This window comes from Misgurnus anguillicaudatus, chromosome 11 (assembly GCF_027580225.2).
Source record: "Misgurnus anguillicaudatus chromosome 11, ASM2758022v2, whole genome shotgun sequence".
NCBI classification, from domain to species: domain Eukaryota; kingdom Metazoa; phylum Chordata; class Actinopteri; order Cypriniformes; family Cobitidae; genus Misgurnus; species Misgurnus anguillicaudatus.
In genome coordinates, this window is record NC_073347.2 from 24397681 (window position 1) to 24421757 (window position 24077).

The following is a 24077-nucleotide window of genomic DNA, read 5'->3' on the forward strand; positions in this document are numbered from 1 at the left end:
CACCAAACACCACATGTTTCTTTACTGTAAATGTTTATAGTATAACATGCACTGAAGCTTTTAATTTTTTAGATGTTTTAATTATAAATATTTCCATGTCAAAGAACCCAAATCCAGTCATGACACGTTGCGGTAATGAAAATTTTCCCCTTAAATGTGGAAAAAACTACAAAATTGGTTTGTATGATGTCATTTTAAATGTGCAAAATAGTACATGAAGAGATGTTTAACTGTATGCTTCTTATTTTGATACTCTAACTTTGCATTTACTTTTTTTTATCAAAATGTTTCATGACACCTCATGAGTCTAATTTCGCGAGAATCACCCACGTGGAATGACATAAGGATGTATAAGACACTTTTCATATTTGGGTGAACTAGTCCTTTAACATAGGGCTGCAGGTGTAACTTATGGGGCAGAGGACAAAATAATAAGGGTGAGCCTTAATCCCTAAACACCCATAGTCCCATAGCTGTCCCCCTGCATTACCACAAACCCGCTATAGATTCACCAAGAAATAATCATATAGTATAATTATCATATTTTCCATAAGAACAAATATTATGATTTAACTGTGGTTACAAAAGCAACAGATAATTTCTGAATTTCCCTTGTATATTACAAAAATGCAAAAACAAACACAAACCTGCTGGCTCTGTGCTCTTTCTGTACTGGTCAAGACCGGGCAGTTGGTTGGCACTCTCAAGGGACAATTTGTTATTGAGGTAAAGAAAGAGTACAATCACAAGAAAGATGAAAACTCCAATGCCAGACAGAAATCCCAGAGCCTCAGGAGACACTGTGGAAGAGAAGAAAAGAAAGAAAGACAAAACCTTACAAAACAGAGTAAAGAGAGAGAGAGTCATGCAGAGAAAATACTGAAAGAAATGTAGAGGTTTAGACATAGCAGTTTTTATTTGGGTGGTCCTCCAATGACAAGATGGTTGGTCTTTTAAAGAAGAAATAAATGCACTACTAGTGAAGCGTTATTTCACAGACAAACCACAACCTTGTGTTAGTGTGGATAAATCCCCATGCAAACATTTTACAGGAATATTGTGAATTATTTTCCAATATAATCCTAATCATTTTATCAGCTCCTCTCTTCATCAAGATAGCAGTTTAAGTTTTGCTAGGCAAAGTGTTAAATATTTAAATGAGATCCTTTCAACATTTTAGACCATCTTCATTCATGTTTTAAACTCTCAGAAACCACTCAATAATTCAACTACATCTAGATGTTTTACCAGCCATCCTGTGTCTCAATGCATTCAGAGTTCTGTGTTAAAGGTGAAGTGTTTAATCATTTAATGTAAACCCCTCCTCCTATCCCAGCTTAATGTAACTACAGTATGAGCAATTTAAACTGTGCAAACTCCTCAGAGTTCCCATACGATCCCACAGTGAGAAAACACTTGATTAAGTCTAAAAGGATTGTGAATGTCTGAGGCACACGGCTGCTCTATATAACAAAGAGAGCACTGAAGAAAGACGAGGCAGTCATTTATAAATACAAGACCTGCCTCTCAGAGCTGACTCATTTATAGCTTGACGTCCATAGTTTTTCTTTTCTACTATGGAAGTGAAAGGTGTTCCTGTTTCCTGCTTGATTACAAGTATCTTCTTGTGTGTTTAACAGTCAAAGAAATCTGTACAGGTTTTGAACAACTCGAGGGGGAAAGACAGAATTTTAATTTTTGGGTGAACTATGTGGTCACGGTACGCACACACAGGAGACGAGGAGTATGAGGAATATATAAACTTTAATGGGAATAGCACAATAACCAAATAACAAGCAGAGTAACATAACAATGACATTCACAAGACGATACATAGACAAGGTCCGACAGGGACAAAGGGGAACACAGGGTTAAAATACACGGGGACAATGACAAGTAACCGGTGATGATAATAATTAAACAAATGGGGAACAGGTAAAGATGATAAAACAATGATAAAATGAATCCAATTTGTGACAGTACTCCCTCCTCACCCAAGGCATGACTCGCACTGTATCTAAAACAACATTGAAGTGTTGGGAGGGGGAAAAAGAAGAATAAAAAGTGAAAGTGGTGATGGTGGGAGAAGCCCGGAGCAGGAGGAGCCTGAAGGATCTCCAGAGACCAGCCAGGTTGCGACCCCAGGGTGGAGTAGCAGGAGGGAGGAGCCAGAGCGGAGACCAAACACTTGACACCCTAGGGACGAGTGATGGACACTTGGCTGGTGGAATCCAAGGCGGAGCCGAGCAGACGGAGAACCATGGGGGACTTCACAGGGCCAAGGTGGAGCTGACGGCTTGGGACTGAGACAGAGGCAGGGATCCGGAGGAGCGTGGTGGAGCCTGAGCGACCGAGACCAAACGTGGCGCTGGAGGGAAGGAGGAGCCCAACAGAGCCGGTGGGACGGAGCGATGAGTCACCAATGGAGGAGTGGAGTCCTGAGGCTGGTGGCCCAAGGTGGAGCTGGATGAACAGTCCTCCAGGGTTGACAGTCTACCTGGAGTGTATACAGGAGGAGGAAGAGGAAGGCTGGGCGGGACCAGTGGAGGCGAAGAGAAGCTGGGTGGGACCAGCGGAGACGAAAAAAAGCTGGGCGGGACCAGCCGAGGCGTAGAGAAGCTGGGCGGGACCAGCCGAGTTTGTAGAGAAGCTGGGAAGGACCAGCAGAGGCGAGTGACGGTGGGTGGGGCCAGTGGAAATGAACAAAAGCTGGGCGGGACCAACGGAGGCTCCTGTAACCGGCTCACACACCTGGTCAGACGCGTAAAGAGGTTCTGGCTCGGGGGCGCTGAAAAGCTCAGTCGCTGCAGGCTCAGGCTCTCCGTCTGTGGTGGATATGGGCTCTGTGCAGTCAGGTGATGGCAGGCTGGTCTCTGGTACAGGAGTGGGGCTGGCGTCGTCCTCAACGGTGTACGACGATCCACAGAACACCAGCACCCACTACACATATGCAGCGAAGCTCCCTCGAGGACCCTCCCGGACAACTGTTGGCGGTTGGCACGGAAAAACAAGCACAGGCAGTACTGCGAGAAGGGGGTGTCTGAAACTAACACCAGAAAGTCCAGTAAGTGTTCCTCGAGGGTGTGATCCCCTTGCTCCAGGCACAGGAGCATAACAGTGTGGATTGCCATAGAAAGTGACAGGGAAAACTAAACTACACACGAACACTAAGAAATAAAACACTAAATAGAAATGTTGTACTGTAATTGGTCGGATCTTCAGTCACATTAGGCACACACAGGAGACGAGGAGTAAGATAAATATAGACTTTTAATAAGAATAACATAAACCAAATGACGAGCAGATTAACATAAAGTATCAATGACATTAACAAGATGATAAATATAGACAAGATCTAACAAAGACAACGGGGAAACAGAGGGCTTAAATACATGGGGATAATGACAAAAAACAGGTGATTATAATAATTAAACAAATGATCTTTTCCATTTAGCTATGCTGGAATCTTAACCAAACAATATATTTTTCTTGATTTATTGATACAACTGATGCAACTTATACAATAATTAAAATTTGTTAATAATGGTAAAAGGTAAGAAGAGGTTAAAAGCCATTATGAAACAGAACAGTGAACAGAAGTGAACAGAATCCATAACGTTCCATTACGGAGTGTGGAAAAAGAGCGATCCATGAAATGATCTTTATTACATAACAAATACTACAGAACACTTCCGGCCACCACTGATCCTGTTAGCTGTTAACCGTGTGATCTAATGCTGACCCCAGCTTGCTGCTGCTGTTTTTAGCACTCAAACTTACAAGCCAGACTCAAGTACACACGAGGACGTCACATCACAGGACAAACAGAACAATTGGCCAATCCAATAATGACCCTAAGAGGTTTCTCTCTGGATTTTCAAGCTTGTGTTATGCTAGATATGCTCAACTAGTGTATTGAAGGGAAACAACAGTTATTAATCAAACAAAACAAAAAGATTTAATGTTTGGTATACAGTTAATCTAATTTCTGTACACATTATGACATTATGTGCATGTAATGTAGTGGAAATAATGAGAGTATCAAACCCAATTTCCCTCCATGTTCATCAAACTGCTTCCCTGACAATAATCATTGTATCAGTAGTGTTTTTTTATCAGACACTAACATCCTTATGTTGCCAAGTTACAAAAGGCTGTAAGACATCAACAGCCTAATTAGGAAAGAATTAATGATAGAGAGCACCAAATGTTGTTCATTAATTAGAGAAAATATCACTGATGGGGCTACATGTGCTGGGAAACCCCTCGTGGAACTAAGAGTCAACCATTAGTTTTGCCTATATTTAATCATTTAATGTCAATTAATGGAATACTTCACTAGAAAATGTTTAAATTTGTATCATAATATTCTCATCCTCATGCCATCCTAGATGCATATGATTTGGATAATTGTATATTAAATCCTGCTGTTATCTTCTTATATGGGGGCTCAAAATAAAATAAAATAAAATGAAGTTACATCTGGGACGACATGAAGGTGAGTAAATTATGAGAGAACTTTCATGTTTGGGTAAACTATTCCTTTAAGTTAGTTACTTATAAACGTGGGAAAATACACTCTCATGTAACATTTGTTAACTTTTCTACACTATGACTGGAATACAAGTAAATAATCTTATTCCATTTCTGCTAATGTTTCACAAATTAAAGTGTTGACAACATCTCAACTATTGCTGAACCAAACTTTGTTACTCAATTGTACATGTAAGTTGATCATCAACCAGTGGCGGCTGGTGACTTTTGTTCGAGGGCGCTTAATGTGAAGTTCGTCACAACATGTATGTGGCCCGTCATGTGTGTGGTTCGTTATTTCAAAATATGTGTTCTGCGCGTCGAGTGATCCTATGTGCATAACGTGTCTTGTCAAAATAAGTGCCTGCTGCAGACGCATCTAAAGGGATAAAAGATATGCGTTTGCCAGATACTCGCATAATCTCATGCATAATCAAAGTTTACTGTTAACTCTTTCACCGCCAGCATTTAAAAAAAAAGTTGCCAGTCAGCGCCAGTGTTTTTCATGATTTTCACAAAAGTTTAATGCCTTCCAGAAAATTTTCTTCTTTAAATATATAAACATACAATATACCAAATGAAAGAACAGAGCCTCTGCTTTCAAAAAAAAAAACTTTTCATCCTACCTTCAGTAGTTCTTTTGTAATCAGCTTTTGAATATGGGTAGGTTTCTGCAAAAACACCACATTTTGTGACGGACTTTTCATAGCGTTCCCATTCAGAGCGATCTTTAAAACAGACACAGACATGTAGCAGCTTGCCATAGGGCAATACTTCCGGGTTTAAAAAGTTGCGGAAGGCCGCAACTGGTGGATAATAGCGGTATTGCGGAAAGACAGAAATACTTGTTATTGGCGGGGAAGCGTTTTCTCTTGATTGACGAGATATCTCATCAATGGCGGCGAAAGAGTTAAGGGAGTGTCTTGCGTGTATTTTGTGAACGTGAGCATCTCTTTTATCATAAACGTTTTTGACGCGTATGCAGCAGGCACTTATTTTGACAAAACACATTATGCACATGGTTCACATGACGCAACAAACACATATTTTGAAAACACAAGCAACACACATGACACTCCGAACACTTGTTTTGAATTTGCGCCCCTCGGATGAGCAGTCACGAGCCGCCACTGTCATCAACTACAAACCAACATTTGCTTCTCAAATAAGCTAGCCAAAAAAGTGCAATGCACCCTACTATAGTTCATGCATGTCTTCAAATGCAGGCTATGAAAGAATTAAAGTTTTATTCTGTTATATGACCAGAGTCATCACACACTGTTACAAAACAGCCCTCCATCCCACCATCTGCTATTTTTAGTGACACTAATTGATTTACATCTGGTATATTTCCTGATCAATGTTTTTGAAAAGAGTTCTCTCTCTCTTGCTTTCTCCTCCCATTCTGTTATTCTAACACAGTTTTCGATTATTTCTTGTTTTTATCCTGTCATGTTCTATTTGTAATGCATTTAGCTACTGTTAGCTGCACATAGTCCCCATAAAAGAGGAGAATCCATTACTGACAAGGAATCCTCTAATCCAACAAGCGATGCCAGAGCCCTAGCTGTCAATAACTGGACAAAGTAAGTGGTCCACTATACTGACAGTTGTTACTATTAGTAGTAGTCGACAACTGTAAGTAGTTCAAAACATAACCCTTACTGTAAATCTACCAGCTTCTTGCATAACTCAACTTAGTTAAAACTCAGACATAAAACACCAGTGTTCATTAGACTTTTAAAATTACGCAGCTTTAAAATCCAAGCATAACATTACTAAACAATTGGTTTTAAATGTTGTTCTACACATCCCATAAAACTTTTAGTAAAGACAAAGGACACACAGCAAGAAAAAGCAAAGTATGAATGCAAACAAAAGGGAAGATTTTGTAACTTCAGGTGTGTGTGAAACAGAGGAAAGAGTTTGTGAACTGGTTGAAGATTGCAGAACTGCATCGCTGTTGTAAATCCAGGTTAAAAGATAGAAATCATCTCTGAATCTGGGCCAGAGAACAGTACAGCTGGACAGAACAGGTGCATCTGGAGTGAAGATACTGCTGACACACTCAAACTTATGAAAGAAGGCCAACTAGGACAGAGACTACATGAACTAAATCTTAACTGAAATCGAATCGATTCTTAACAAATCTATTCACCACATCTAGCCCAAACAAACCACCCTCAAACTAGTTTACAACAACCAAATGCACCTACATTTCCCAGAATTCCAAACATACTGGGTCGCGTTTCCTGAAATTTTCTTAGCTCTACGTCGTTCTTAAGTTATCGTTAATATGTTTTTCCCGAAATGTTCTTAGTTAAGAATACCTTCTGTAAGTCATACGTTCTGAAGGTTGGTCTTGACCACTCTTAGCTATTATCCCTCTTGACTTCATTATGAGCCACCACCGTGGAAAAAGCTTGTGAATAGCAGTCTGTATAATTAAAGGGACACTTCACCCATTTGCATTAAGCTTTGTATAGTTAGAACCCCAGTCATGTTTTTGAATGGTCATGCATAATTTTCTCAGTTGCCGCTGAGACAGGAGAAATACAGAATTCAGTGTTGCACTTCCTTCTTTCAATGATGTAAAAATCATCATTTTGCATCATTGAAAGAAGGAAGTCCAATGTCTTTGTTGAGGGAGTGAGACTACAAACACCCCTTTTCTCGGTCAAATAGGCATCAAATTCTAAATGTATGTTACATTTCGACTACAAATATGACACACTTTCAATAAAGATGAATGTTTCTACGGGTGAAATGTTCCTTTAAACATCTATAAAAAAGTTGCAAACTATTAGATGCTACTGGCTTAAGAGACTATTTGAAGGGAATAATTGTGGGTGGAGGAGTTGGTAAAACTATGACAGCTATACAGTGAATAGTCTTACTAAATCAAAGACAGCGCTGTACACAGAGCTATTTAGTGTATGTGCATTTCAGCCGTGAAATCTAGTATTTAAGCTGCAAATAAACAAATCTCATGCCACGGGAGCAAATTAAGCAGATTTTTGATCCTTTGCCGAGTCATTTTGACTTTGCCGAGTTAATCTCAACGGAGCAGCCCCAAAATTCAGCTGCTGGCGGCTCCGCTTTCTTTCTTTAGTAGCTGTTAAAAATATGTTTTGCGTGTTGTGCCTTTATAGAGTAGGTAAATCCACCCTGGTTGTGGAGTAAATGAAGACACTATGGTAAATATATTATAAGGGGTGCTCAAAAGTTTTTTAGATAGGAATATAAAGTAAAACACATTCATTTCGTTGTAGTATTTTTGCCTGTCTTTTCATATTAAGTTTAATTTAACCTGTTATAATATGGATACCCGATTATTTCAAAATCATAATTGTTGATTCTCCTATTTACTGCTTGCATAGTCTCCAAAAGTCAACAAATTTTCCACATTAAAACGAATTAAAGCTTTATAGTTTATAGTTTATAGACCATTATAGTTGTGCGCAAGTCCTAAGGTGTAGCTTTGACGGCGTAGGCTACGCGTCGGTTTTCATATATACTTTTGCGTCGACATGCAATTGCACATGCAGACCGCTAGTAGGCAGTATCCTTGGGTGTAACCCCATACTCTTAGAACGAATGTGTTAAAAACAACACATTAGTGTTGATTCTGGGACAACACACTAAATGCGTTGTCCCAGAATTCACCCATCTTTGTGTTATTATTGAAACAACACATTTTAATATGTGTTATATATTAACACAAAAGCAACACAAAATGACACATAATGTGTTAAAATTACACATAATGTGTTAAAAGCTTAACGCACAAAGATGTGTAAATCCTTTCTAAGAGTGCAGTAGCAGTGCGACAGCCAAAGAAGAAGCAGCTTGGCCAGTAAAGCCATAGATATGTATAAAGGCTAGATGTCTCGCCCGCGCTGCTGGCCAAATGAGTGGAACGTTCGCATTTGGCGGCCATCTTACCACAGGGCGCTCGCTCACTCGTAGCATAGTGTTTTAATGATGCATGTACTTTTAAATTACCATAACTTGCTTAATTTTCTACCGATTTTCAAACGGTTTGGTTTGTTATAAACGTCAAAGATGTACCAACGACACTGCACACTTAAACAAAAAAAATCTTGAAACATGTTAAAGCATCCAGAAATATAGCCACGTTAATAACGTTTGTAAGAAACCAAACCATTTGAAAATTGGTAGAAAAGTACCTGCACCATTAAAACACAATGCTACGAGTGAGCGAGCGCCCTGTGGTAAGATGGCCACCAGGTGATGACGTTAGAGACTCCGCCGTAACACAGCCTTTATACATATCTATGAGAAAACCGACAAACGAAGAAGAAACAGCAGCTTGTTGTGTATATTTTGAACAGACCAGCAGTAATGGAGGTAAATAGATAGAAGCTTTTGTTGCAGTTTCAGTTAAATCACTCCTCAACTTGGCCCATCTTTGTTTTCACCGTCGCAAACAGAAATGCCTATAAAGAAATATGAAATAAATTACCTTATGGGAAGGGTTCTAGTGGACCAAATAAAGCGATTGCAGTCCGTGTAGAACTGACACGTTGTTAACATTTTGGCGAGGTACCAAAACCTATGGCGTAGTTACAGCGTAGACCTTACGCACGACTATAAATGACACTATATAAGCGTCATCTGCACTGTAAACGCGCTGCTTGCGCATCCAGTGTCCAAGCACAATAAACGCGTGAACTTATGAACAACATTTTTTTAAATATATTTTTAAGTGTAATGTACAGCCCAGCCAGGTGCCTTGCACGGCCCACCTTATTTCCCTGTGCAACTATTGGGAACCCCTTATATAAATTATCCTTTTAAAGGCAAGTGAAGGCATACTGTGGATGAATTGGAGCAGGTTACATGATACGTTTGGACATGAAGTTGTGGGTTTTGCATGGGTTTGATATTATATTAAATTGGAAGTACCTATTGCATAGAGTGAAGAAATGATAGTCGTGCGATCGATATTAACCAATTCAGCACCATCGGCATGGACAGCACCTGGTTACGTCGCACGTAAGAAAGTTACCTTAAGAAGCCCACTAAGGTACTGTTATGAAAAGTTATACCTGTAGTTAAAGTTTACCTTAAGAGTCTTTGTTGCGCACAGAGACGAAGTTATCGGGAAACGCAGCCCTGAAACATTAGTTATCAAAGCATAGCAAAATGAGATGAGAAACGGACAGTTCCTAATGCCATGTGACTTAAATAAAAGATTAATGTATACATATGAACAGATGCTGCTGTTTGTAAAAGCACTTTAAGTCTAATTGACCTAAATTCAGCATCGGACAACACAAGCAGTTTCATTGGGACAGTACACCTTAATTTTTACACAAATTATGCATATAAAAATGCAGAATTGCAATAGTTAGATCTGTAATGCGAGGGCCCTGTTCCAGCTTCTGTGAATAATGAAAATAATCATCTTTTTATTGTAGATTATTATCACTCTATTAAACACAGCCTTTTGCTTCTTGGAAACTGTTGGTTGGTTCTGTTGTCATAGAAACAGGTAAGAAGCATGTCAAGATGCCTAGCCACTTCTAAAAAAACAAAATACTACAGAAACAAACACACTCACAAAAAACATAGCATCCTGTTGTAAGCTTATACATAGAAACAGACCAGAAGTGCTTTCAAGGGCCCACGCACACACCCTTAGTCATAATGCTTTTACATATACATGCTGAAATAAGCTTAAGACACATACATACATATAGCATTAAGACTTTTTCCAATGGGCTAGCTGTCAGTGGCAGATTTTAGCATAAGCGGCATACATTTTTAAGGGCAGCGTGGACCACCCCCCTATATAAAGACAACCAAAACATAAATAACACATTGAACATGATGAACTGAAGCTTGCACCAACAGATATAACAAGAAATCTGACTTGAAGATCAAACAAGATGACATCAACATTGAGCGACCTCACAAACATTGAACACAAGACTGACAGACCTAAGCAAGAATAAACGTGTTGAATAGTGATCAAAACAATAAAAGTGGAAGAAATAAAATCATTCAAGGACTATGTAAATATGTCTGAGCTCAAAGCCACGATGCAGGACAGGTGGCAGCCATTTTATCTTTAAACTGGCCGCTTACCTTTTCTGATGCAGATAAGCTCATGTACTCCACAGTTTCGCTCTCCACCTGCAGAAACAAAACAACATTTAATGACAATACGCACACAAAACAAGACATTAAACACAGAGAGAAAAAACAACACTCATAACTTATGCACATGACAAACAGAGAAATTGGAGACTTTATCACAGTGACAACAGCGGGACATTTTGTGCAGAAAAAAATAAACACTGTCATTGTTCAAATGACCCTGCAGATGTGTCCTTGTGTGTGTGTACTCAGTGATCTGTCCTGAGTACGTGATGATCAGATGGATGTCAGCGTGGGGGTTGAGGATGGCACCATTTCAACATCTTGAAGTATCTCTGGACCAAATTTAGACATTTTTTCAATGTCCTTAACATTGCCTTTCCCAGAGTCAATTACATGCAAATAAAGTAAATAAGGAACATAGGGGATATGGATGCTTAAATAAGTTTTTTCCTTGCTTAGGTCCAACTTAAGACCAAAATATACATTATTAAAAACCAACCATGTTGAGGGCAAAGTGCTTTGATATAACACATTAATTATATATTATATACATATTATTATATTGTTGTTTTTGTACTACTATTAAAGGTAGGGTATCACATTTTGAAAAATGCTTACAGTAGCCGACTACCACTGAAATCACGATCCCACCCTCCATTTAAATCGCCATCCAAAGTCACGCCTCTTTCAAAACACATGAACACGCACAGATCAGACGTCCATCTTTCATGTCTCATTTACCAGTGAGAAAACTTTGCAGTACAAAGTGAATAACATTACCAAAATAACCAACATAAACATCAGAATTAGTTAAAGCACACTTTCGGTTGTGTAGACGTAGGAACTGTATCGTAATGCTAATCCGTAAAGGAACATAAATTTCATAAGCATCACAACGTTTCATCAAAGTACAATATCTGAATCCATCTCAATACAATCATATCACCTACCTACCTTACCAAAATAAAAAGTGCAACGACCCTTTCAGACCCTTTTCCTCCTGCAGCTGTTTGCATCTCGTAGTAAAGCAGTAAAGTTACCGATGTTAATTCGCTGATCCAGGCAGTTTTTGCTGTTGTTGTTATAAAAGACGTCTTTCATTTTGTGGCTCCTGTGCAGGTTGTCAATTCAGCAGAAAAGTTTGCCATTCTCCCTCTGTTTACAGACGGGAGGTGAGCGCACGTGAACGCGCCGATGAGGTATAGTGCCTGCGTGAACAAGCTGCGCAGTGGCCATTCAAATTACCCTTACGGATGAGGGACAAAAAAGGCAACGTCCATTCAGACCGAGACCTATGATTGGTTGAACATTTTTTGGTCCTACGCCTTTCATAGATGACATGAATTTCTACAAATACATTTAACCAACTTAACACAGTGATTGCTATCAGGATGTGAGGAGACTTTTAACCAGCATAACTAAAAATGTTTCTGGATCAAATGAGATACCCTGCCTTTAATATTACATTGTTGTGAAAATAATATTAATGCTGGAAGACATAGTCCTTGACAGGTTAAGTCTCAAGAGTAAAATGGCCCATTTGACCTCTTTTTAATTCAACTGCTTCTCAACCAACCTAACAAACATAAAGCGGATGGTACTTCAGTACAAGAGTCTTCAGAGAATGCAATTGCACTACCATTGACTTTTCTGTTCATTTCCAACACAATGTGTTTGAGTAAGATTTTCTTTAAAGGGGGGGTTCAATGGTATTTCAAGCTTTCTGACTTATTGACACAGTTATAGAGTTGTTTCGTCATGCTAAACGTAGGCAAAGTGTAAAAAAAGCAGTTGGACGTGTTACAGAGTATTTCTGTGCCGAATCGGAAAGTTTTTTTTGATTACAGATCCAACTGACGTTTCAGGGGTTTTCTATATGTATCACTTCTTTATATGGGCACTTCCCCTGGAAAACCCCGCCCACCCGTCAATCAGCGGGAGACGCTAGAACTTACAAACATCACATCACAGGACAAGCTTTGTTTAATTTCAAAACTCAACAATGGCACGAATGAAGAAGTGTGTTTTTGGATGTAAGGAGAAGAAATCCAGCCTTATGGAAACAATGGCTATAGTTTATTATCCGGGGTAGCAGCGGAGTTTTGCGTGTGTGTTTGATGCAACCCTGATGATTTTCCCAACTGGGTCACGAGTTGCATGCGGTAAGACTTTTGTTGTATGTTGTAAATATGCGCGTGCATATTATATAAATGACACTAACATGTAGTAAATCATAAGTTATAAGTGTTGTATAGTGTTGCATGACTCATACTCGCTCCACCCGCGGAAGTAACTCCTCCTTTTTCATTTTTTCGTACGTTATCGGAAAGATTCGGTAAAGCTAATCTTTCTTTTATAAATCTGATTAAACTAAAGACTTTTCGGAGATATAAAGGATGTCATACTACTCTATAGGTACTCCAGATTAACATAAAAAATGCAGAAACAGCATGTGTTACGTGAGCTTTAATACTTAAGATGTGTTATTTGTTTAATGGACAAGATCATTTTGCCATGGTAACATCATTGTCTGCTATGGTAAAAATTGAGGTTTCATTTTGCAACACCAATAAATTAATTTATAGTAACATTGTGATAGATAGCTGTGCCAGTGCCTTAAAACTGATTAGAGAAATGTGAGTCTTGGCCGAATCAAACACCTTTGACCTTTACACTGTGTGGGGGTTTAAATGTCCTCCTGGCCCGCAACGGTTGTTTGGGACAATAGTGAATAAAGGTCATTCTGAAGGAGACAGTAAGGATCGGCAAAGAATGTCAGTTTATGCATTCTTAATGTGTGCTGCCAATATGTAACCCCAGAGAAACTCTTGCCATCTGTGATGTGGACTCTCTTCATAGTGAAATTACATCTTGGACCAAGTTTCAGAATGTGTATCTCTCTGTGTAATTAAAAAGCAGTTTACTGTACAGTAATTCATTAAAAGGTTTTACCAGTAATTTTAGCCAGTAATCACCTACTTTTGAAAACTGTAGTAAATTACAGCGGTAATGTAAAACTTGGAACCTGTTGTACATTTTACTACTGATGCTGTGATGGTAGATTAAACTGGAAAAACTCCAGACTTATTTTGGAATGAAAAACAAGTACATTACCACAGAATGGGCTACGTTGATTTACTACACAATTACGTCTCATAACAACGTTATAAATATACATTACACAGCTGTGTGCAAACTGTGCGACTGTGTCTGTTTACTACAAGGTCGGAAAGTTATGGCTGATGAAGAATGGCTTATAAAGCACATCCAAATCACAATATTAAAATCTAACAACTCTCCTATACATATATGAAACGACTATATAAAATAAAGTTTCACTGACACCGTTTGAAAGAATCTGAAGAGGTTCCCTATACTTGTGGTTTAGTGGTTTATCTGCAGACCTTTGTGTTTATGTACCACTTGCAAACTGCACATAAAATAGCAAGATATACATATATATACACATATATATATATATATACATATATATATATATACACACATATACACATACATATATATATATATATATATATATTAGGGCTGTCAATAGATTAAAAAAATTAATCTAGATTAATCGCATGATTTCATGAGTTAACTGCGATTAATCGCAAATTAATCGCACATTTTTATCCATTCGAAATTTACCCTAATTTAAGACTTTTCAGGTTTTTAATATTCTAATCATATATACATATATAGATGCTTTATGCAAATGTATGTTAACAACAGCCTGTTTACATTTTAACAGAATCACCAGCCATTGTTTTGTATATGAATTTTCCTTTCAGAAGATTTTTCTTTCTCCATTTTTGTTTGCTGCTGCATCATTTGTGACCTGTGCTGGCAAGTTGAGTCGGAATTAGCAAATTTTTAAAAAATAGTTGTTCATATTTTGAGATTCTCTATTAAAACATAGAACAATGCATGATTTGTTGAAATATAACAAAATATGACAGAACTACACGTGTTTGAAGTTGAAAGAGTCAAATTACCACAAACATTTCCACATCCATACATTATATTACAACATCAATACCTTAAAATCACTGGTAAAACTAATAGATTTAGCACACACAAAGCAAAAACGTCATCAATGTATGTTCAACTTTTTTTCCTTTTGTTTGATTGACATTGAGACAAACTGCTTAAAATCTAAGTGATCTAATATAATGTTACACATCAGATAGTTTTACCCAACAGTTAACCAAACATTTACTTAAAACATAACAGATTATAGAGCCTACCTGCGTGAATTCTTATCAAAACAGATATTTGTAAAACTGTAATTTTGTGTAGATGTCTATATATCCGGGTCGCGCACTCGCGCGTCTGTGTGCACGCGCTTCAGATATCAGTCAGTCAGCGTGAGGGGATCGCTTTTGAGTCTTGTCGCTCTTAATAACTCTTTAACATTAATCAGGTACCGAACTTTATCTCTCTTAATGACTCTTTTAACATCAAGCAAGTCCTGCAGTCTATTTTCTAAGTCATGCATAAAAGCGAAACCAAAATGAATTGAGACGCATCTTTGTATTAGATTAAGCATTAGGAGGACGGTAACTTTACACCTCTCAGACGTATAAATAAAGATCATATCAGATGTCCAACGAGCATTTAGAGCATTGGATTTGGTAGACAATTTGCTTAATGTTCTTATTTCTATGAAAACCTTTTACTCATTTAGAGAGAGTCACATTTGTCTGCGTCTCTGTTCATTCAACTATGGGCTGGACCAAGGGTCAAACAGAAATTGCGCGTTGCGTTAATCTCCGTTAATAAAATTAGTGGCGTTAAAATGAATTTGCGTTAACGCGTTATTAACGCGTTAATTTTGACAGCCCTAATATATATATATAGTACTTAAAATCATACGCTTCAATCTTCTAGACTGCTAATGTGCATTTGTCAATGTCTGAGACAACCTACAGTCCAGCACCTCGAGTTCCGCTCTGGACATCCGTTGTGATTCAGTCTTAAGGAATCTGTCTGACTGATGATGAGTCTATAAACAAAGTAAACTAAGTCAAGGTGAGAATAATTCAGGGCCAAGCCCTTTGTTTTCCCCGTCATTTCTCTTTCTTTCACCCTACTCCCACTCACAAACTGGGCTAGTTTGTATTTATAGAGTCGTCCTAGTTATATAAAGGAATTTTCCGACTATCAAACACTGTCAGGACGAAAGAAAATGAAGAGTGGGAGAATCTCACATCTAAAGTAAATGGATCATTTACAGAAAGTTTACCATGCTAAATGATAGGCTGCTAACCAACATGCTGAACTCCCAACCAAAGGAGTTAAGTTTGAAATTAAATTATATCCATATACTGATATAGCCTATTCTTTAGCACTTTACCTATATTTTTTGTGTTTTGCAACACTCTCTAAAAGTTCTTTACCTCACAGACTAACTGTGGGTTCACACCAGACTCGAGTTTAACGATTTGTGCGAGTAGATTACATACAAAGTCAATGCAAAGACGCGATCAGACGCGTCCTCGCATGGGGCAATGTGAATGACGCGATATGGGCGGTGCGTTTGCCTCGAAAACATGCGCTATTCGCATCAAACGCATCTTTGCCCAAGTAGAAAATATTCACCTCGAGCGAAAAATTTGCATGACACGAAGTTAAATCCCACGAGTAATCTAGAGCGGGCAACACGATGCCCCGCGTATACATAGCATAATTGGCTTATGGAGCATACACACCAAACACGAGTTCAACGATTTGTGCAAGTAGATTACATACAAAGTCAATGCAATGACGCGATCCTCGCGTGAGGCAATGTTAAATCCCGTGAGTAATCTAGAGCGAGCAATACGTTTGGTGTGTACGTAGCATTACCCCTTAGTCACATTAGCTACAAGAGACAAAGCGACAGCCTACCATTCATTTATAATGGGAGTGGCGGTTTGCCAGCGACAAGCTCACCGCAAGGTGTAGCCAAAATAGACAAGAGGGCTATTTTATGCAAATGCTGAGCAATGTGACAAAGCAACTGCCAATCGGAGTGAAGGGGCAGCGAGACTTAGATCAGTGGCTCGAGACGAAAAAAATAATTCAAGATGGCGGAAAATGCGTATTTCTGTATATATCTGATAAGTTTTGCATTTTATCTCATACATCATTTCCCACACCTTAGTTAACTTCAAATTCAAGGACCTTTCAATGACTTTCCAGGTCCTATACCCTTAAATTCAAGGAGTAAATGTGGGGACACATTTCAAGTAAAAGCACGGTTACATCGTGTTACCTTTTAAGATACATTGTTACAGTTCCCTTTCGAGGGAACTCGCGCTGCGTCACTGCGATGACACTTTGGGGACGCCTCCAGGGGTAAGTGTGTCTGAATGTGTATATCAAATTCAACCAATGGTGAGGCTTATAGACAAAAACAGGGTGACGTGGGAACCAGAAGTATATGGCTATCTGAAATATTGCCATAGACGACGTTACAGAGATGCAAGAAGTATGGCAATGAAGACACTATGCCTCGTTCCCTTCTCAGGGAACAACAGTTACATACGTAACCCGAGATGTTTTCATGTGTCAAACACAACTATGCAAAAAATAATTTTGGTATGAATCAACATTCACATACAGAATATATAAGCATTAAAAGCGAACAGTTTAGCATGCTAGAATTTTTATGATATTATCCTACACTACACAGGGAATAATATGGATTTTTTCCAGAAAACTTAAAGCACTTTCAATGACCTGTATCTATGTATGTATGTTTTCAAAAACTTCCCAGGGCTTTGAATTTTTCCCTCCAGATTCACAAACTTTCAAGGATTTAAAGGACCCGTGGGGACCCTGCTCATATATTTTGTTACTTTTATCGAGAAATAAATACTTTTAAATCCAAAAACATCGTTCTTGTAAATAATACCTCTAAAGTGACTTTTGATACTAGCCAAGGAACGTCCGTCAAGCGAGTGCATGTCGCTCACTTTTGTAGCTAACATGACTCTAGGGTTATGGTACATTCACATTATAAGCGACTTTGTCGCTGTGTGTCGCTTGTCTCTTTCAAAAGAGGCATTTCTATATCTGGATGTCATAAGCAAATGAGTAACGTTCACTCCAGTAACTGACTCCACTGCTTCGTTCTCATTGGTAGTCGCTCCCAGAAGTCCCTCATAATTTGCATAAAGTTAAACATTTCTCAACTTTGTTATGCGACTGAACACGCCCCATCCAGTCGCCAAAGGCCACTGTCACTTGTGTCGCCAAGCTTCCATTGAAATCAATGAGATTGCATCGCTCTGCTACTGCTAGTCTAAAAGCAGCCTAACACAAAAATTAGAGATAAGAGATAAAAGAGCTATAGATAAACTACGTAAGGAATAATTGACGACGGGCCATTGAATTATAAGAAAATAATGCACACCAAGGTGGTAATGCGGCACGACGCGAAGCGTTACACTGCAGGTGTGCATTATTTTCAAATAATTCAAAGGACCGGAGTCAATTATTCCTCTTATACCACGGTTACCACAAACATTGCTCTGGTGCCTATTTTTAAGACATTTGAAAAGTTAGGTGTGCGGTTTACAGAAAAATAATCAACACCCATAGAACATTTCTCAGCCAATCAGAATGCAGCATTCGACAGACCCGTGGTATAAATAATAAATATCCCACTTGTAAAAGACAATCACAAATACTTAAGTAAACATCATTAAAAACATCTTTAATAACTTTGTACTCTGTACCAAAAACACAGTCCCTTACAGGAGTACATTTCACCTCGACACTATTTCCCAACCCTCAATTTTCCCAACTAACAAATGAGCGTGATTATCACACGTAAGTATAGGTGTGTATGTGTGTTAGTAAAAGATAAAGTCTATTAATTCTAGGTATGTGATGCTGAATACAATTCTAGAAGCTAGACTTTATTTTTAGATGTTGTGAAACCGAGGCATTATATCCACAGCTCAGGAAAGAATCCTGTAAGTATCTGACACTACCTCGAGACTGAAAAGAACCCATGGCAACTCATTTGACAGTCATTAAAGATTCATTTTAGGCAATTCTATGGCATTTAATTGCTATTAATCACTATTAATGAACCCTTAATGTAAATACTTTGTTAAATACTAAACACACACGCACATTGGAATAGACAACGGCTTGGGGTTGAGTTGAGTAATTTAATATGAACAAACTCCATCAGCCAACAGTTAAAATCTCTGCCAACTCCATTAAAGAATCATTAGGGGTGATTCATAGGAACAATTACAGTTCTTCCAGACCACATTTTTCAAAGTGATCACGGCTTTCATAGAAATACATTAAAAACTGCCCTAGATGTGCACGGGTCATGTGTTACTTTTGTTCTGCCACTTTAATGACACTTAAAGCAACATTTGATTAACAAGTAAAAACTGACTCAATCCCATTGTCTGAAAACTGACCCGTTACGTTTTTTAAGCACACTTATAGCAGGTACAAACCTCCAGAAGTATACTGAGGTCAACACACTGTGTACTGAGCATGTGTTGGACATTCAAGTGACAAGCACCGTCATCCATTTCAATTGGTACATTAAACATCTTTTGATTGGAGTGATTGTGCCCAGACTCAACTGCTCGTCTCTCGGTGAGATTTGGGTTCTAAGATGATAATGTAAATGCTATATCACACTGATCCAACAAACACCAGCTAATTCCAAACAACACCATCATTTTTTTGGCATTTGTTGGATCAGTGTAAATTAGACTTTAGTATCAGTTACATGTAACTGTCTTGACTAACCGTGACCTAGACTGATACCAGACAGAGAGGAGACAACTTTACCCTGGAGAGATTTGTTCTCTCTGTCTTCAGCACACACATTACCAGTCTGACACACAACGCCGCAATTAACAGTTTGGCCCTCTAAGGGGATCCTATTCACTAAAGTCTACACTTCTCTCATTCTCTCTTACTCTGCCACTCACTCCACTCTTTTTCTCTAGAGATGACGGAAAGGTGGAGAAAAGCAATTTAAGTCGAAGCACATGAAAGCTAATGGGCATTTGCAAACAAGTTTTAAAATCTGCACTAGATCACAAGTCCCAAAGCAATTACGGCGGAGAAGATTTGGAATGCTGGCATGTGCTTCCTTTCTACTGCTTTTCAGGCTGCTTACGTTCCAAAAGAGAGTTGTTAAGCAGATGTTAAGCGAAAGAAGAATGACACTGAATAAAATCCATTTGTTTTCACTGATTTTATAATATGTTAACAGCACTCTAGAGCTGTTAGATCTAGATAAAGCAGAGAAGAAAAATCTGCAACTTATTCAAAATTCTTTGTATTTGTTTTCTGTATCTCACTCTGCCAGCTCTCAGAAGACCAACATGATGCACACAACAATTGCGGCCCTGCATTGCCACTCTCTGGAGTCTCCACAGCCTCCGGAGGACAGGGTGGGTGGACTCTGCTGGGACTTTATCTACTGTACACTGCACTCCTATGATTGGGAGGTGTTTTTGCAGTGATAAAACTGAAATCTGCATTAACTGTGTGTGGGTTTGCATATAAATGTTTGTCTAGAGTCAAAAGTAGGACAATTCAGCCAGCCACTGAGTCTTTTATTTTTCTATTTTTTTTGACATCCTTCTAATTCTACTCATCCCTTGCAAAATCCTGTGAATGCTGAGAGTAAATATATGTCATTTCCTGTAAAGCACTGCAAATGTTACAGTATATGACCAGCACATGCAATGCGGATCCTCTCATCTATCCTCATTAGTTTACTTTATTAATACTTCGAATGGTAAAGAGTCCAAACGTTGACGCCTAGTGCTCTCGGGTGAGCAATCTGCACAATGGCTAATTTACAGTATGTCATTGGCTTATTTGTGCTAAATATGGATCTACATTAATTTCTCCTCCTGACTGGATCTACTGATTTCTGAAGTAGAATTCAGTGTACCAGCCAGTGATTCAGCTCCCTTTGAGAAGCCAATAATCACCAAAAAAGGAGTGAATCGAATTGAATGAAAGTAACTCTATTATTTATGGTTCTGTTTCTTAAAGTGTTGTATGAAGCAGTTTAAAACAACATAAGAGAAAGCCTCTGCAGAAGAGAAGATACCAGAAAATATATCTGAGAAGATTTTAATAAACATCTAAATCTAATAGCGTTTGGGTTGATGCACTTAGTTTGGTGTTAGGATAAAACATGGCAACCACTGTTGCCAGTGATCTAAAATAACATCTCCTGTAACAGCATGGCCAGATTTTAATATGCAATTGTTCTTATCTTCAGGTTAAAGGGATAGTTAACCTTAAAATGAAAATTCTGTCATCATTTACTCATCCTCATTTTGTTCTAAACCTGTATGAATTTCTTTTTTCTGATGAACACAAAAGAAGATATTTTGAGAAATGATGGTAACCACACACCAAATAGTGACCATTGAATTCCATAGTAGGAATAAAAAAAATAAATGGGTAAAAAAATTAAAAAAATGTAATGGGTACTGTCAACTTCATCATTTATTACTATACTTCTAATTTTTTTCCTACTATGGAATTCAATGATCACTATCTGCTGTGTGTTTGCCATCATTTCTCAAAATATCTTCTTTTGTGTTCATCAGAAAAAAGAAATTCATACAGGTTTAGGACAACATGAGGATGAGTAAATGATGACAGAATTTTCATTTTAAGGTGAACTATCCCTTTAAATAAGCAAAATACAAAGGGTGAAACAAATATTGGAAAGGTTAAATCAATGTATCCCTCCTAACATCCCAGTCTCACGTTTTTCTTTCTAAAAACAGGTACATAATGCTCAAGACATCCATTTATAAAACACTTAAGTATCATGTGAAGGTTTTAAAAAGTCCAATACCGAAATCCAGAGTTTGAAATGTTCCTGTCAGCACTAAAGATAAAGTGTCTTATGTTGGCTTCATAGGCTGATTTATTCCTCAGTGATCATTCCAAACTCATTCTTTATGCGAAACATACAGCCCCAGGTGACTGTTTAACATAATACACCGCGCATTCAAAATCCATCACCTTGTCCACAGAGTCCTCTCCTCCAACATTTATCCAGTAATGTAAACAACTCAACAAGCACTTATTTAGCACATACAGCCAAATACCCCAGAATATCTCAACTAAATACCAGATGTTCAGCTTGGTTGTTCTCTAAAGGGATTCACAGGAACCTGAACAAAAGATAACACTTTGAAGAGAAAGACACTTCACTGAAGTGATATGATGAACACTCAGCAGCCTCTTTTTCATCATGTCCTTTCTTATCTGCAAATCTCATCCTAATCACTCATCTGTGAGAGAATACTTCTTTGTTATGGCATCACGATTTGGGGTTTTATTCTCTGCAGCGAAGCGCTGTAAATATTTGATGTGGATTCATTGTGTCCACAGTTGAGCGCACAGATGAGGGGAGGGGGTGAGGTATTTAATTGTCCCGAGGCAAAATCTGTCTGTTTAGATGCAAATGTGTCATTTAACAGTTAAATGATGTGCGATGCAATTGAAAATAATACGCTCATTTAAGAATGACAGCGCTATCAATGACACATATGCGTGATATTTCAAATCAACAAGAATCTGTAGATTGCAAAATGCATTTATAAAAACACAGACATCACCAGGTACTTGAAAATGTGCTCAACTCTTTCCTGAATTACACTTTTTTCTGAAGTTAGTAGTACTGCACTTTGGGTTCATTTGTAAATGTTTATATGACATTATGCATTAAAAAATACAAAAGCTTGGTCAGTCATAACGGCTTTATATAATCTGATTCCCTAAGGTCAGAATTGAAGATTGTCATTTATATTGATGATCATGCAGGTTTGAAGCATTTTAAATAGATTTTTAATCGGTTTTAAACAAAGGCTATTATTTCAAAACACATATCATTATCTAAGTTGTATATTTCTAAGGAACTTAACTAGTGTGCATAAAATAAGACATTGCATGTATTTCGTTTTAGTTTTCCTTGTGTGGAGGCGGTGTGTGGGTGGGTGTGTTGGAGCTGGTGTGTAGTCAACTATTCTCCAGAACAGTGACAGTACGAAACAGTCCCACACGCAAAGACCGAAAAAGAATATATTTGACAATGAGAACTGTATTACATGTTCCTTTGTCTTGCTTAATAGGGCATTGAGTTAGCAACGGAGAGGTCATGGGTTTGATCCCAGGGAACACTCTCAAGGTGAAAACTTGAATGCACTTTAATGCACAAGTCACTTTGGAATGAAGCGTTTGTCAAATGCATAAAGTGTGCAAATGCAAAAATAGATAGAAAAATTAATTTAAACAAGTAACATAGGAAAGAAAAACCAATAAATTCAGGCAGTCAAACACGATCCTCTGCTTAGGACCAAAGATTAGAAGGAAACATAATCTTCCAAGACGACAAGCAGCAAGCGAGGAAATCGTTGCTAAATAAATACACCCCGTTCCACCTGTATGAATACACCACAGAATAACACACAACTAAAAACATTTGCTTTAAAATAGTCTCTATTTCTTTAATAGAGTAAATTCGTGGCAACGCTGAATAAAAAATAAGCTACCGGATTTCCTCAATGAAGCGATTGGAACCGGCTTATTATTACACTAGTGGAAGAAACCATTAAATACTTAGCGAACCTTACATTTAATACCAGACAACAGCAAAATCGAAAATTCACGACATCCATTAACAGTTAGGCGTGAAACCTATCAAATGCAGAGATTTACTTTAAATCGTGTTTTCTCCTAAAAGAATGTATTTATGCTTCGCATCCAGTTACCTGTGACTGACACGCGCGAGTTAAAGTCACACTGAAATCAGTTGATCGCGAGACGCCAGTAAAGGAGCTGTTCTTCAGCACCACAATCACTACAATATACAACCCACACAAACTTCCCCTCAATTGTGTCTTTATCACAAAAACGCGTCATGTCACAAACAGCAAATAACACACTCACATTCAACCACGTACAGCTAAGCGACTGGGGTTTGGAAAGAGAAAGGAGTTTGCGAGAGCGCGAGAGCGTTATTGGCCTACTCACCATCTATCGCCATGATGTTGTGGTCTGGACTAAACCATGCCGAGCGCTTAAGACGGGGTGGACTCGACCGCTCCGGCGCGCGCGGGGGGATGACAGGGCCGGTCATTAGATGGTACATTCTAGACATAAAAAAAAACTTTATAGTCTGTTCCCTTAGCTGGATGCTCATTAACTGCTATCATGATGAAATAATGAAGGCTGATAAGGGTGCGATGCTGTTGACTGCTTAAAATATAAGAAAGCTGAAAGTGAAAAAGTCTGTTTTTACTAGGTGTTTTTACTGTAAGCTGCTTTGCAAAAATGTCAAAACTACTATAGAAATGAATTTAAACTAAAAGTTGGATAAAATCAATGTAAATTGATAAAAATGAATT

The 24077-nt window shown here is 38.3% G+C and overlaps 1 protein-coding gene across 4 annotated transcripts in view; it reads right to left on the bottom strand.

Moving 5' to 3' along the window:
• syt14a (synaptotagmin XIVa) overlaps nt 1–24077 on the bottom strand; it is a 166994-nt gene that overhangs the window by 23610 nt on the left and 119307 nt on the right. For 3 of the 4 annotated variants that reach the window (XR_008635025.2, XM_055170038.2, XM_055170037.2), the window contains exons 1-3: nt 23704–23836; nt 10648–10695; nt 648–800 (exon numbers count right to left, since the gene is read on the bottom strand). Coding sequence is in view for 3 of the 4 variants with exons in the window: in XM_055170038.2 (XP_055026013.2) it covers nt 648–800; nt 10648–10695; nt 23704–23830 (328 nt within the window). In the remaining variant the exon portion in view is untranslated. Of the gene's footprint in view, nt 1–647; nt 801–10647; nt 10696–23703; nt 23837–24077 lie in introns of those variants that run through there. The other variant, XM_073873386.1, reaches the window with a different exon arrangement.